The following is a 16779-nucleotide window of genomic DNA, read 5'->3' on the forward strand; positions in this document are numbered from 1 at the left end:
AAAAGACAACCCTCGTGTCAGTTGACAATCTCAGGATAAGCTGCTTGGGTCTTTACTCTGCATGTCTTTCCCGATAACTGTGTGAGACGTGCCGCATGTGGGTGAGGCAGAGAGGAGACCCCATGCCCAAGCAGGCTGCCTCCCCTCTGAGAAGACTCCCACGGCCACAGTGTTTTGTGAATGTGTCTCTGAGCTCAGCAGGACCCTCGCATATTTAGTAGTCCCAGTTCCTGACACTGTGAGAAAACCACAAACATGTAGTTCTGGATCATGTGTGTGAGACAGCCATTCATGATACAAGATGAGCTGACATAGCAGCCCTAAACATGTGGGTTAGATTACTTGCTTTGCAGGGAAAGACTTCTTATCCTATTTTAGCTTTTCTCTGCATCTACATTCTCACCTAATCCCAGCAATATTCTTCTGCAAACCTACTGCCATATTTATCTCTATTATTATTCTTGCAGCAGTTTCACTACCCCCACTTGTCTATTTCTAAACATCCCCTATAGTTTTTTCTTCAATGTATTTTTCATGGCACAGAATCATTTAAGCAATCATCAGTAGCAGGAGTTGGCAAAGTGTGGTCCAAATCTGGTCCACCACTTGTTTTTGTAAATAAAGTTTTATTAAAACATAGACATGCTCATTCCTTTGTGTATTGACGAGGGCCACTTCTGTGCTGCAATGGCTGAGTTGAGTAGTTGTAAAAAAGAAAGGACAGACCACAAGTCTAAATATTAATATCTACTACCGGGCACTTTACAGAAAAGTTTGCTGATGCCTGCTCTACATAGCTCTTACATGCCTCATACAGCATCTTTACAAGGGGCGTCTCTAGCCATTTTAAAACATTTCCATCTATGGGAACACACTGTCTTCTGAGTCCGGCTGTTCTATGTAGGCCTGCCCTGGTTGATAAATCTTTTCCCTTCTGTTGAGCTAAAATTTGTCTGTTCATTGGATCCAGACATACCCACTGAGGAAACGTAAAGAGAACTTGCTCCCTATCCTACCTGAGAGTCTTCAGAATCCCTCTCTCCTTGTGAAATTGGTTTGGTTAATTCAGCAACTTCCCTTGGTATCAGCTTCTAGTCCTCTCAACATCCTAGTCATTATTCCTCAAAACATTTCAATGTCTTTGTTTTCCTATTAAACCGTGGCACTCATTTTACAGAAAAAGTACAGCAGAGCGTGACTACCCCCTTCCTCATTCTGGATGTACTATTTTAACTCATGACACCTCATACAGCTTTACTGTTGGGGACAGTCATTGTATCATATTGCTGGCCACGCTGAGCCTACTGTCAACCAGACTTGGCATTACTCTTACTTCTACAAAACCATCCTGTACCTGTACAGTTTTGATTCTTTTTTTTTTAAGCTTATGGAAAGAATGTTTTCCTTGTGTTTTACTATATTAAATTTATTGCATGACTCCAGCCAACTAAGTTCTTTTTGGGTCAGCAGGTAACCTCTGTCTTCTGCCTTCTCTGCTATTTCAGAAATGTGATCAGCTTACAGTAAAACTATTAAGATTTAGACGCAGATGAGAATAAGACCAAAGGGACATCCACTACTAGAGACACTCTAAATGTGCCAATAACTTCAGGAGAAGAAACTTTGCAGTAGATTGAAAGAAATAAAAGTGACAAGAGTTGTCCGTGAATGGCCTCTGTTAGTCACAGTGGGTTGATGTGGGGCATTTACCGATATGCTGAGATCTTCCTGCTACCATTTCAAACACCAACATAGAACTTCACATGTGGACATGGACACTATAAACGCATACTCACCTAGTCTTATGGAAAACTCGTAAAATCTCTTTAGCCTTACAACTAGAGGACACACTGCATTCCAAGCTTTTTCTTGAAGTTGAATATCATTTGGATTTTGAATTGCCTACAAAAACATAGTTAGCACTGTCTGATTATAAAGAAGCAATACCCTCCACATCAAAATGATTTTATGTAGTTAAAAAAATACAATCCCTGCTGTGCTTTGCTAATGTGTACTATTTAAATCAACATTGGTTCATTGGACTGTCCCCCAAGATGCTCATTTCAAATGGAAATTTTAGCACTTGAACATAAGCAAGTGGCTCTATGATTAGATACCATGTCATCTTGTTTCTGTTATCTCGAATACAAAAAGATGCACTTCTAGATTGGAACAAACTCAGCCCTCACCATCACCATTTGATTCTTCTAAAGTAGAGTTAGTGCTCATTATAAAGTGCCAATTCTATAGATATTTTCTTTTCTCTATAATATGTATTACCTTCCTGCCGGTCTGTAATGTTACCTAAATTACCCTAAATTAAATGGTGACCCCTAAGGAGAAAAACCACCTTTTAATAGACTGCTACATTCTCAGAAATGCTGTCTCATCTGGGTTTCAGCAGCTTGAGGATGATGACAGTAGTGGTGTTCTTTTCAGAAAGATGGGGGCAGTAGCAGTAGTGTGTGTGTATGTGTGTGCATATGTGTGTGTGCATAGGTGTGTGCTATTTCCACAAACCTAATGCTTTCAAACAAAAGGAGTGTGGAGTTTCTTGCTTTTAAGGCATTGTGAAGTCTCAAAAATTAACCTGATGATTTTTTTTTGTTTTCTTTTTCATTTATTTTTTTAAATCTCAGGAGACATTTAGGACGACAGACCTGTAGTCTACTGAAAGCAAGGTGGTTTTGGCTGTTGTGGGTGACACTGGTGGAACCTGCCAAAATCATTACAAAATGTTGGAAAGCACATGTCAACCCAGACTTCTTGATTCATATTTCAACTGCTGTTTATAGACTTTATATATATGTGTTTCCCTTAAATGAAGTCATATACTGACATGCTATTGTTTTAATGTGAGTCCTGTAATATCAAATGTATGTCTGAGAAGAAAATAACTAATATCTGACATGATCTATAGCACTATGTGCTCAGATTAATGCACTAGAACAAAAGGGACCACTCATACATTTTTTTTTTAAGGGCACATTACCCTCCTTATTCTTCCTAGTACTCTAGGAAATACTGGGACTATTACTTAATCTTGCTGTGTGTGTGCATGTGTGGTTTCCCTCCTCCCAGGGTGTTGTCAGTGCAGTATTCTCATTGGCATACATCTCGGATCTCTGGCCCGGCGCCTTTGTACGCCTGCAGATCTGCGAGGATGCTCTCAGAATCCTGAAGGACAGCGCTGATCTGGTTCCAGATTTCTCTCTCTCCTTCTGTAGGCTGGGCATCTGCGCAGCAGAGAAACCAAGAGACCCAGAGAGCTGGTGTTTACAGATAGGCTAGGAAGAGGAAGCATGTTCAGTTCTAACTGCTGGACAATCTCACCTTATTCCTCCAGTTTCGACATCTACCATTTAACCTAATAGGCTGCCACGGTGCTAGGAACGGAAAACTAACACAACTTCTGCCCATAACTCAGTTAAAAATAGTCAACGATCTTTCCATGCACATTAAAACAAGCATGTTGGAATTACTGTAGGCTCTCTCATTTATTTACGTACAACACATTTTTGTGCACACCTGCTATATGTAAAGCAGCGTGCTGGGTAATAGAAAGAATAAACATTATCTTTTGGGGTCTGCCTTTTTGTCTTTTTATTATTTCTTTAAAGATTAACATTTATATTGTTGTAAAATATGCATAAAACATATTATATTATAAACATAAAATTTGCCATCTTAACCATTTTTAAGTACACAGTTCAGTGGTATTAAATATTCATAATGTTGTGCAACCATCATTACCATCATCTTCAAAATTTCATCTTGAAAAACTAAAACTCTGGATTGGATCTGCTTTTTTGAAACAATTCCAACACTATATTTTATTTAACCCAATATGTCAAGAATATTATCATTTCATTAAGTAACCAACATGGGTCTGATTTTAACAGGGGAAGTGACTGAATATTTCTGTTATGATTGAAAATCTGTGACTCTGAGTATAGATGGGAAAAACAGCTCCCCTCCTCTTTCCATACAAAAATATATGCTGAAAAATTAGGTAATTTACCCTTCAGAGCCATGACAGAGGCATATCATTCATGAACATTGGGTATGTAGAAAGCACTGAGATTTCTCGTCGAACGTGATCTCATGCTCAAAAGTTTTCACAAAGACATTCACGGAGTTCATTTTAAAGACACCTATTCTGTTATCTTTGGTCTTGATCATATTATCCACAAAAACAAGTGACACATTCAAGCTTAAATAAATGAAGGCAATATTCTAACAGCCACAGAAGCACCACTTAGCTCTTCAGTGAATTCTCACTTGATTACATCCCTGGAGCCTGTACGTGTTTTTATACCCAAGAGTATTCCATGGAGGCTAGTGGGTGGAGGGAGAGAGGTGGTAAAAACTGGGTTTTATTTATCTCACAGTTCCTATAAAACAGGTTGGTTGCCTGGACTAGTAAGGAAGTTCATCGCTCTATCTAAAACAAAGGCTCGTGGAGCTGTCATCTCATAAAACTCTGTATTCAAATATCCAAATCCTAAGGCACTGAATGCGCTCAGCAGACTTTGCTAATGGGGGTGAGGGAAGAGTATGGTCTAACACTCCCCCGATCACATCCCAGTTTTGACTAATCTTTGTAAGCGTACAAAGGGCTGATCTCACAAAAGAGTAGCCATTTGCGTGTTACTCTGGGTATAAAAGACAGAATGCACAAGGCCAGTGTCAGGAAAGAGAAGCACTGGCCGTGCTGACCAGGTGTTCAGGAAGGCTGGGATCAAAGCAGGGGCTGAGGCAGGTGGCTCAGTCACCTGTGCTGCACCTGTACTCCATGGCTAGAGCCTCGAGAAGTGAAGCCCATGGAGATTTCTAAACTAGTTTACTCATCATGATGTCCTAACACCTAAGAAATTGTTAGGAAATGAATGGAGAAATTCATCATTCTATAGTAATTCTCTTTAAAAAAAAAAAAAAAAGAAAGAAAAAGAAAGAAAGAAAGAACATCATAGGCCCTCATAGGTTATCAGGAAACTTTGCAACTTTGCAAACTCTACCTTCAAGGAACCAGACAATTTCAGCTAGGGGCTAAGGAGGCACTGAAGGGCACTGCATCAGGATTCAGAGATGGAGGTGAGTGTGGTCTGGGAGGAGTGGAGAAGTTAAACCTTAGGGATGGGACTTGAGCAGGTCGATGGAAGGCAGAAGCAAGAGCGGCATGGGAAAAGGTTTGGCAGCTCAACAAAGCACAACTGGGCCAAGGAGAGGAAAGGACTTGCCAAGCTGGAAGACAGTCTACTAGGAAACAGTAGGGAAAAAGAAACTTATTACAGATTGAGCATCCCAAATCCAAAAATCTGAAATCCAAAATGTCCCAAAATATGGAAGTTTTTGAGCGCTGATATTATGCTCCAAAGAAATGCTCATTGGAGCATTTCAGATTTTGGAATTTTGGGATTTGGTATGCTCAATCAGTAAGAATAATGCAAATATTTCAAAATCTGAAAAAATCCAAAATCCAAAACGTTTCTGGTCCCAAGTATTTTGGATAAGGGATACTCACCCTTCACTCCTTGATCTTTTCATACCCATTCACTGCTTCCCTCAAACGTTTGGAGCATTTTCTCAGGTATAATATTATCCACAATATTAATCATTTTATATTTATCTTCTCCTGCTTTCCCAAACTTTTCTCTAATTGATACAGGCATCCTCAACAGAAACTTAAAAACCCACACACTTAAGATGGCTATAATTGGAGAAAGTGTTTCAGTGGAACAGAATCCCAGGGAAAGGCTGGCAGTTTCCAGGTTAAAAAAGTGTCAAGGAAGAAAACAAAAGAAAAAAAAATGCAAATCAAAGAACCTAGGAAACAAATAACAATCAAACACTCATTATCTCTTTCCCCTTTTGATGAATGTATCAAAAAATCACAAGCTAAACAAAAACAAACTCTTAAAGAAATATCTATTTGGAGAAGAAGAAAAGCGACCTAGAGTCCGTGACCAGGATTCTGAGGGTTAAGACTATTTGGATAGAATTGTAAAACAGCAGATGAAAGGAGAAGGCACTTGGGGGCCAGAAGAGAAAGCCTCTAATCTTGACTGTCACCTGGCTCCAGCATAGCAAGTCACCACTTGATAAGTTTTAGACGAAACAGAATTAAAACTAAATGGAGAAGAAGAGGAAAGCTGGAAAACAAACAAATAAGCAAATCCTGTTGATGATTACTCAAACACAAAAGGAGAAAGATTTCAAGTCAGTTTTTAAAATAGAGGTTATTCTTAAATGCTTCAGAAATAAGACTCTTTCTGCTAAGGTGGCCCCAAAATGGTGTTGGGACTAGAAACAGGCAAGCTTCACCCTCCATCTCAAGGGAAGGGACACTTTCTAGTACAAATGGACATGAACAGTTATATGACCACGGAGAGGCAACATGGGGCTGGTGCCACTTCAATCCCAGAGCAGGCAGAGCTGGGGGCTATGGTGGAGGGGTACCTTGCACCCCACTGCACACCTCTCCTGCCAACCTGGGTGATCTGGGAGACAGGACTCTCAGTCCCCAGCTTCCCTCTCTGGGAAATTGCTTCTTTTGGCAGATTTCCTGGTGTCCTATTGCAAATGTTTCTTGTGTGGTTTACCAGTGGTGGCATGGAGTGGGAGAAACCCAATCCATCAGTAGTTTCTTCACCTGGGCTTAAAAATGCATTGGCTCATTTTCTTCCATAATGTGTTGGTCTTACTGGATGTCCAACTTCTTCTTCCTTCCCTGTCATGGAACTGATGCCGGTTCCTCTTCCAGCTATAATTAGGCCCTTAGTGCTGGCAGCACGGTCCCCGCCTTCTGGGCCAGAGTGCAGTAAGACTCTCAGGGGACTCAGATCACAAGTGAAGTCAGCCTCCAAGGTGGACAGTGACCCCTGGAAGAAACTCTAGTCCGTCCATCTGTCTCTCTCTCTTTTCAAATGGGAAAAGGGCTGTGTAACCCCAGGTGACACTGAACATTGGCCCAAGTCCCTATGGAAAATTCCATGATTCATCCTACTTTCACCCCTTAGCTTAATGATCAGACAGGCAGAACTCATTAATAACAATCTTAATCTGTAGGACTCTGGCCATATTTGTTTCATTTGACATTATATTTCCACGATCTAACACAGTGCCAGGCACATAGTAGCTGCTCAAGAAAAATTCGCTGAATAAACATTTGAACACATTCTATATATATATATACTTCTCACACTGTGTTTTGTGATGGTTTTCCTGCTTGTCTTTGAATTCTGAGGTCTTTTGAGATAGCTGTTGGCACAGAATGGAAAAACAAGGACCACATGTACTCACCACCAAATTGGTATTAACTGATCAACACTTAAGTGCACGTACAGTAATAACATTCATTGGGTGTCAGGCAAGTGGGAGGGGGATGTGGGGGTGGGTATATTCACACCTAATGGGTGTGGTGCACACCATCTGGAGGATGGACACACTTGAAGCTCTGACTTGGATGGGGCAAAGGCAATATATGTAACCTAAATATTTGTATCACCGTAATAAGCTGCAATAATTATAATAAATAAATAAATAAAGTCTTATTACTTCTAGATCCTTTCCTCTGTCTCTTCCCCCTAAATGATTTTTATATGGTGACATCTCTCCCTGATACCATTAAGATATATGTATTCACCTATAATAAAATTGGCTATTCACACCTTCACCAACATTTGTTTTTAAATCATCCATTATTCATCTATGGCCTCAATGTCTCCTCAGTGTGGTTAATACACTAAGAGGGTATTTGTTGAGTCTGGAACAGTGAAAAATTGCACTTATGTTTACTCTTTGAATTCTAAAACTGTTACCATTTTGTCTTCTGGGAAATCCCTTTGAGAGACTTGAGTCTACACTTTTGGCATTCTCTATATTCAGATCCAAGCGGTGACCATGTTTTTAAAATTTATTGTGTTTTCAGATGTCAGAGAAAGACATCTTGAATGGGACCTTGAAGAATTAGTGATTGAAAAGGTTACTATATTTAACCTATCAGCAGTCCCTTAAAGCATTTGTTGAGTGAACAGGAACTCTGAACTATTGGCTTTGCTTTTCTATTTTTAACACAAAGATTGACCTTTAGTCAAAGAAAGGTACAAACATACGCACACACATACACACACCAATAATCTTACCGATGAAAACGGTTTTTATTTCCACTTGCAGCCAGTAAATTCTTTAGGAATGTTTCTTCTAAGAACCACATTGTAATTGTAAACTTCTATCATTGCCAATTATTTCATTGAGATGGAGGAGAATGGTTACATAAAGCTGGGGTTACTCCCGCCTAACAATGAAGCTGTTAAAAATCCTGGTGATTTACACAGGCAATTTCAGAAACCAATACTTCTAGAAGCCCTGGAACAAGTGTATCCAGGCCATTATCCCCACGATGATTTAAAGCTCTGTTGTGAATTTGCTATTGCAGAAAGTATGAAAATGTATCATGTGCCCTGCGACCTTGCACAGACGGAGCTATTGTCAAGAACTCACTAAATTCCAAGTGTTCAGAGTTTTTTAATAGAAAAAAAAACAGCTTCTTCTCATCAATTAAAATGGTTAAATAGCATTAATTCTGTTTGCAGGAAATACATCGCTCCTCCTGTGGCTCCATTTGCTAGTGATGGTGAGTGTGAGTTGGGACACTTTGGTGTCACTAGAGGCAGGGTGGAAGCTTGCCTTGCGGAGCACTGGGATATTTATTTAAAGCAAATGCTTGGCATTCCACTGCACTAATGGAGAGGAAAGTGGCTGTGTTTATCAGGAAGGTCTTTGGAGAACTCACCACAGGGCACAACAGCCAGCCTCAAAGGGAGAAGAGCCTTCAAATCAAAGTGTTCTTATCTTTGCAGATCAGCCAAGGACTCAGCCTATCTTCAAAAGCACCAGGAACGCCCTTACCCTTTCCTAACAAGCTATTTAGGACTGTATGGAAAATGTGACAGAGAATCAAATCGACCTAAGATAATGTGAGAAGACAAAATTTAGGTGGAGATGTTTTTGATTTGATTTTGAAGGAAGTCCTGCCATTTCATCAGTAAGATATACAGCTACCCCTGTGCCCCAATGACTGCTACATAAACACTGAAGAAAGGTCCAGCAAGAAGGATCTGCCTAAAGCCATAAATTAACTCTATGCCTCTCCTCCCCACCCACTTCCTCACTCCTTCATTCCCTCTCCCCTTCAGGATAAACCAAGAAACATAAATAATTGCCTATTATTAACATTTGGGGCTGGGAAAGGGTAATGATTTACAGCAGAATACTAACTGCTTATGGAAACAGCATAAAATTGCAATGGTCCATTGGAAAATATGTGTGACTAGGCTGACATATTTATTCATACAGGACATTAGTCATCTCACATCAGAGCCCAAAGCCCTTTCCTATGGAACAACCACGCCAGGGTTGAAAAGAGCTGGAGGTCAAGGCTTTTGAAGGGCTGTCTATTTCACTCACTTGCAATGGGATCCCTGTGGTAGGGGCATTCCAAAGATGGCATTACAGCCAGCTTTGCCACCCATTCTGTCTTGACAGAATGTGGCATTTGTCAAAGCTGATTGCAATGTGCACTTGCATTTTAGTGCAGGTACATTATGCCTTGATAATAAAAACACAAATTTTAATAAGTGGAGTAATCAGGCAAAGAAGCAAAATGGTATATTCTGGGAAAATAGAATAGTGTCTGCATTAACCAGGAGAAAAAAAGAATTGGATCTTCCAAAGGAATCTTCTTTATTTATTTTATTTTTTTTTTTTGAGACAGAGTCTTGCTTGTTGCCCAGGCTAGAGTGAGTGCCATGGCGTCAGCCTAGCTCACAGCAACCTCAAACTCCTGGGCTCAAGCAATCCTGCTGCCTCAGCCTCCCAAGTAGCTGGGACTACAGGCATGTGCCACCATGCCCAGCTAATTTTATATATATATATTAGTTGGCCAATTAATTTCTTTCTATTTATAGTAGAGACGGGGTCTCGCTCTTGCTCAGGCTGGTTTCGAACTCCTGACCTTGAGCAATCCGCCCGCCTCAGCCTCCCAGAGTGCTAGGATTACAGGCGTGAGCCACTGCGCCCGGCTTCTTTATTTTTTTAATAACAGCTTTGTTGAGATTTAATTCACATACTACACAATTCACCCATTTAAAATGTATAATTCAGTGGTTTTCAATATATTCCCAGTGCTAGGTAACCATCACCACAATAGTTTTACAACATTTATATTACTGTTCCCCCTACCCTGCCCAGCAAAAAAAAAAAAAAAAAAAGACCTTGTACCTGTTACTATGGCCACTCTCCATTTCTCTCCAACACTCTCCCCACCTCCCAGGCCTAGAGTCTACAGATTTGCCTATTCTAGACATTTTACATACATAGAATCTATAGTATGTGATCTTTGTGACTGGCTTCTTTCAATTAGCACAGTGATTTCAAAGTTCATATCAGTACTTCATTTTTCATTGCTCAATAACATCCCATCAAATGGGTATACCACATTTTGTCTGCCCATCCATTAGGTGATGGGTATTTGGGTTGTTCCCGCTTTTCAGCTATTATGAATCATGCTGCTATGACCGTTCATGTATAAGTTCTCATGTGGACATGTATTTTCATTTCTCTCGGCTATAAACTTAGGAGTGGAAGAGCTAGGTCATACAGTAACTTTATGTTTAACCTTGTGAGGAGCTTCCAGACTGTTTTTCAAAGCATATGTACCATTTTACATTCACATCCTCACCAATACTTTTTATTATCTCCTCTTTTGATTAGAACAATCCTAGTGGGTGTAAAATGATATCTCATTGTTTTTTTATCTGTATTTCCCTCATGACTAATGATAGTGATCCTCTTTTCATGTACTTATCGGCCATTTGTTTATCTTCTTGGGAGGAATGTCTACTCAGATCCCAAATGAATCATTAATAGGTCAAATTATTTGCTGATAGAAAAAAAGAAGAATTTCTTTGAAACAAGGTACTCTTGCAAAGGTTTTAGTCTACTTGAATTTCTATCGATCTTGGAGACCTCCCACTCCAAGCTTTTGGGTCCTGGAACTCAAAAAGGCTGCATGGCTTAGCACCCCTGTCCTAAACACTGGGGTGGGCTAGTGCCCCACTTGGATGTGTTACTTAAAGTTTCCCAAGCTGGCTGATCATTAGAAATACCTGGAAATGTGAGGAAAAGCAGATTCTAAGAGTAAACCACAAAAATTAGAAATTGTGGGTGAGGCTCAGGTAGCCATATAAAAAGAAGTTTCACTAGATGTTTGAATGATCATTGCCATATGGGAATCATGAGAACTATTATACTTCACTGGAAGATGAATGCCAGGTGCCCAGGTTGGGTGCCATGCGGCAATCTAACCGAGTAATCCTGGACAGAGCTTCAGGCAGACTTCTTCCTTACACTGTCCTTAAAACCATCACTCATGAAAGGTCAGGGACTTGCGTTAATCTTTCATTCCTCCCCTGTCTCCCAGCCCTCAAAGAGGAAATGGAGACATGGTGAGGCGGTAGAGTGAGAAAAAGAAAAAAGCAGAGGGAAGAAAAACAACAATGAAAAAAAAAAGGTGTTAAGTGGTTGTGGAGAAATGTGAGCATAAAGTGGAGAACTTGCTGCAAAGGCCAAACAAGAATTTCAATCAGATCTACTCAATGCCAAAACCTAAGGACAGATGTGTCTACTTTTGTATTATGTTTTGACCTGGCTTAATTATATCTATTTGACCCAGTTCAATTATATCCCATCACTGACTTCAAAAAGAATATTCAACACTCAAAGCAGAGGTGCCAAATGCATTTATGCTGTTACTACACGCTGTTCAGCTTTCCTTCCTCCCTCCACCCCTTCCTCCTTAACTCTTCACACTCCAGACTCTGCAGGCAAAGCAACAAATCTCGGATCTGCCCTCCCAGTGGCTGCCGCCAGGGATTAGGCAGCTCATTGCCCCTTTCCAAGCCTTATCCTTCCCGAATGTTCTGCAGCACTGAATCCATTTACACTCCCTCCTCCTGGAGCACCTGTGCTCTCCGGACTGCCTGGATTTAGCCTGCTCCAGTCTGTGCCCTCGGGTGACCAGCATCTGCTACTGAAGTTCATTGTGTGCTCAATGCTCCGTGCTCTACATAGGCTAAGTGCTGCACCACCCAAGTGAGTGGAGCTCACTCCCTGCCTTCAGGAATCTCAGTCTAGCAAGGCATCCTTCTTCCTGTCCAGGTGGCCTCTCTCGTGGATCCTCGGGCTGCTCAAGCCTTCTTTAGGCAAAGCACGCCCCTTGCTGCCATCTGCCCAGCTCTGTCTGCCCTCCAGCTTTCCCTCAGGGATGCCAGCGACTCTCTTTGGAGATGAGCCCTGATTGCGGACATCCAGCCCGAGCTTCTCAGCCTGGCGGCCGCGCCTGCCACTGCCGCACCCAAGCCAGGCTTCCACGTCGGTCCCCATTTCTCTCCAACAAGCATTTGGTGCTCTGTCTAAATCAAACCTCTTGCTGTTCTTCAGACATGCCCTTCCTATTCCAGTCCCTGCTTTTAATTATACTGTTTCCATCTGTTGGAAAACTCTCTCCATCTGTGTGCTATAGAAAAACCACTCATTCTTTAAAGCCTATTCCAAATCCCACCTCTTACAAGAAGACTTCTCTGATTCTTTCTACGGTCTTCTGTTTCGAGAAACCAGGTGTACACTTTTTCCTTGTCTACTCCCATGCCACACCGTGCCTCCCTGGAGTCATTTGTTTTATTTTGTCTTGGACTGTGCGCCTGTATTGTCCTCCACTCTAGCCTGGGTCTTCATTAGGCCGCGACTGCTCTCACTTAGCTCTGCACCCCTGATGTCTCGTGGCTTACGTGTATGGTTGTGATCCTACTCAACACAGCCTTACTGGATGGAGCTGAAATCTGCAGGTGCAAGGAGAGGCCATGACAGCAGCCCACCTTCCTGATCCTTCCAGCCCATCAGCAATCTTTCTTGAAAACCACTTTAGGAAACAGGGTTTTCAGGATTAAGAGATCAAAATCAAATTTTTTCTATGCGATGACTTAGTTTGTGGACAACGAAGACGTCCCTCTCTCGTCAGGGATAGAATGATGCTGTGGCCCCTCTAGGAAGCTGCTGGTGACAAGCGCTTCAGGGAAGCAAAGCAGCAGGACGAGGACAGCCAAAGACACCTGTGCTCCCTGGTCACTCCTGTGTGACGTCAACCCAATTATTTACCTTCTCAGAGTCTCAGTAGAATAAAGGTGATCTTCACTTTAGAATCAATGAGGAAATAAACAACATTTTATATATATTTTTATTTATTTAAATTTAATTAATTAATTTATTTAGAGATAGAATCTCACTGTGTCTCCCACGCTGGAGTGCAGTGGTGGTGTGATTACAGCTCACTGCAACCCAGAACTCCTGGGCTCAAGTAATTCTCCCACCTTAGCCTCCCCAGTGGCAGGGACTGTAGGCACATGCCACCACACCTCACTGATTTCTCAAGAAAATTTTTTAGCAATGGGCTCTTACTATGTTGCCCAGCCTGGTCTTGAAATTTTGCGCTCAAGTGATAACTCATGACTCTGCCTCCTGAGTTGTTCGGATTATAGTTGTGAGCCACCATACCAGGCAGTTTTTATAAATTTATAGTTTTATATTTTCCTTAAATATTATAGCTCTAGCCCTAGTAATGAATCATCAGATATGGGGATTCAGTCCTCACTTCTTCCTTTAGAAGAAACTATAATATATCGACAAATGAAGTTTTTATACCATAAACTATTATCACAATTCAAGATTTCTAAGTGCTTTATTTAACCACCATGACCTTTCTTTAAATAAAATGCTAATAAAATGTCCAAAGAACGAGACTGGTCAGGACATCGAGCTCTGGTCACAAGAGGAAAGGAACAGAGGCCCCTCTCCGCCCATCCCTGGCTGCTGTCGTGGCGGGGGACGGGTCCCCAGGCACAGCCTCCGAAATCTGGAACCCCGTAGGCCGCTAGTTGAAAACTACTGTTCTAAATCCCTGTAAAATTTACTTTTGTCATTTTAAGGCTTTTTGAGATTAGACCTGACCGATAACTCAACACTGGTCTTTGTGGAAGCATGGAAAGCCAAGTATCCAAGAACAGCTTGCTTAATAGGCAAGTGGAGTCCCTGAACTCTGGGAGGCACACGTGAGCGTGCACAGGTACGCGTGGGATTCAGGGCTCCCAGAAAGAACAAGCATGTAACTCTCTTAGGTGCTTACATCCCCGACACTTGTGAATGAGTGGGGTATTTCACCACTACTTTGGCCTTTGTACATGCTGAATGCAGCAACGTAAAATGCATGTGACAAGAAATGGAAGGGAGCAATGAAAAACGTAAATAGTAAAATAAGGGTTTATCACTATAGACAATTTAGTTTGTAAAAAAGTTTTAAAGTTATTAATCATTCTTTTAAAAACAACTACATATACACACATACATATATACACATATACACATATGCATTTTAGAGACATTTCTTTCAAAATATCAAATCAATCTGGCTATAGCTGCAGCCCTTACCAAACCAAACCAAGCTAAGCCAAATAGCAGCAGCAGCAACAAGACAGCCCAATGAGTTAAATCCGAAGTGAGGCATCTTTCATTGAACTTAATGTAGATTAAATTTTTTTCAGAACGTATGAGCCTTGGGGACACCTTTACTTTTCTTTTTTTTTTTTTTTTGAGACAGAGTCTTGCTTTATTGCCCAGGCTAGAGTGAATGCCGTGGCGTCAGCCTAGCTCACAGCAACCTCAAACTCCTGGGCTCAAGCAATCCTACTGCCTGAGCCTCCCAAGTAGCTGGGACTACAGGCATGTGCCACCATGCCCGGCTAATTTTTTCTATATATATTAGTTGGCCAATTAATTTCTTTCTATTTATAGTAGAGACGGGGTCTCGCTCTTGCTCAGGCTGGTTTCGAACTCCTGACACTGAGCAATCCGCCCGCCTCGGCCTCCCAGAGTGCTAGGATTATAGGTGTGAGCCACCTTGCCCAGCCACTTTTCAAGCAGCTATTTTGAACACACATAAGACGCTAAAAAGATACACCTAGGGGAACTTTCACCTTTCAGTCTAGTGCATCTTGGAAGGGTCTTCTAGAATTTACTTAGCAAATCTTTGTTAGAAGGTTTCATCTATATGTAAGGAAATTCTAACTATTATTTATAATATAGGTAAAATACTTGAAAAAGTAAAATTAAAAGCAGATTAAAAGGTGCAACAGATAGTGAATGCTAGGGAAAAGGGCATTTAACTGTGCTTGCTGTTGTGGAATTATATTAATAATAAAAAAGAGAGAATACAAAAGTAAAAGTGGAAACATAAGCTTAATTTGATTAAGAATGAATGTGCCACTTATTTGTAAATATGTTTAATCAACAAATAAGAAAGAATTTCTGGGCCTATTCAGTCATGATTCTTAAGCCACTTTAACTGGAAAAAAAAGTTAAGAGTTTTTGATAAAAGAAACATAACCTTTTGGATAAAAGGGATATATCTCAAAAATCCTGAAATGGTTCATACAATCAAATAATATGTAAAGAACAAATGGAAATGACTAAAAAAATCCTTAAGCCTTATTTCTGGTATTAATCATTTTTTCTTTCATATATAGTGATAATCTGTATAAATTACTGTTTATTACTTTCATTTGCAATATGAAACAATAATTCATAAAAGTCTTTAGAAAAAATACATGATGATGATTTATGCTAGGCCTACAAAAGCTGATCACTTCTAAAATCAAAGAAAACCACAGATACATTAAAAATATTTTCCATTATGTTTCTAAAACAATAGAAAAATAAAGAAGTAAAATGACATTAGAAATAATCTCAGAAAGAAATGCACAGTGGCATTTGGATATAGTTTAAAATATCATATAAAATGTTTATAACTTCTTTATCAATAAGCTATAAAGAATGTGAAAAGTTTCCATTATTATGTTATCATTTTTGGCACTTACTTTCAAAATCCAGGAAAAAATGCGGATAGTTTTCAATTTCTCTGGTAAGGACTTTGAGCAGGTTTCCCATCCCAGCAAACCTAGGAAAGACAACACAAAACCAAATGTCATTAGAAAGATAAAAAATAGACTTACACGAACAGCACTGGAATCCCTATAGCTACCTCTGAAGAGGAGAAAGCATGTACCTCCATCCCAGAGGATGGGTAATAACACAGCAAGTCATTTCTGAATTCATGGCAAATAAATATCCTTGAGGCACTGGGTCTCTAAAACCTAGGGACATCTGGCCTAAACCATACAAAGTATGACAGCGATAAAAGTGTCACAAGCTTTCCATTGACGCGGAACATACCATGTCAATAAACAAGTACAACACAGTGGGAATTATTAAAATATCTGTCCAGAAAGGTAAGTTTCTTAAAGCTCACGAGGAATGGAGTTTAGACAACAGAGATTTACAGTTGCCGGGATTCTTTTAACATGTATAGGAGGAGCAATTTTTCAAAGGTCTACCTCACAGGAAAGTTAGAGACTCTCGTAATTTAGCATTTATTTCAATGGTCACGAGATTGGGTACTTCACATGAAGCATAAAAATGAGAAGGCATAATATCCAAAAAGTTACTCTCAATGAAACTGCAGCCTAAGACATTTGCAAAGGTGAGTCAAATCAGAGAGAAATACAAATTGGTTACATATCTGCCAGTCACAACCTGAAAAAAAATAGTTAAAATGTAAATATTTTTAAAGTAAACAGCAAAATTTCTACTGCTTTCAGCTCTAGATGTCAA

The 16779-nt window shown here is 40.3% G+C and overlaps 1 protein-coding gene across 2 annotated transcripts in view; it reads right to left on the minus strand.

The window, feature by feature from the left end:
• The window catches only part of CYRIA (CYFIP related Rac1 interactor A), a 101092-nt gene that overhangs the window by 13809 nt on the left and 70504 nt on the right, over positions 1 to 16779 (minus strand). For both annotated transcript variants that reach the window (XM_076000564.1, XM_076000563.1), the window contains exons 3-5: positions 15987 to 16066; positions 3115 to 3236; positions 1797 to 1902 (exon numbers count right to left, since the gene is read on the minus strand). In XM_076000564.1, the coding sequence (XP_075856679.1) occupies positions 1797 to 1902; positions 3115 to 3236; positions 15987 to 16056 (298 nt within the window). In that variant the 5' untranslated portion in view covers positions 16057 to 16066. The remainder of the gene's footprint in view (positions 1 to 1796; positions 1903 to 3114; positions 3237 to 15986; positions 16067 to 16779) is intronic.

The sequence above is a fragment of the Microcebus murinus genome, chromosome 3, assembly GCF_040939455.1.
Source record: "Microcebus murinus isolate Inina chromosome 3, M.murinus_Inina_mat1.0, whole genome shotgun sequence".
NCBI classification, from domain to species: Eukaryota; Metazoa; Chordata; class Mammalia; order Primates; family Cheirogaleidae; genus Microcebus; species Microcebus murinus.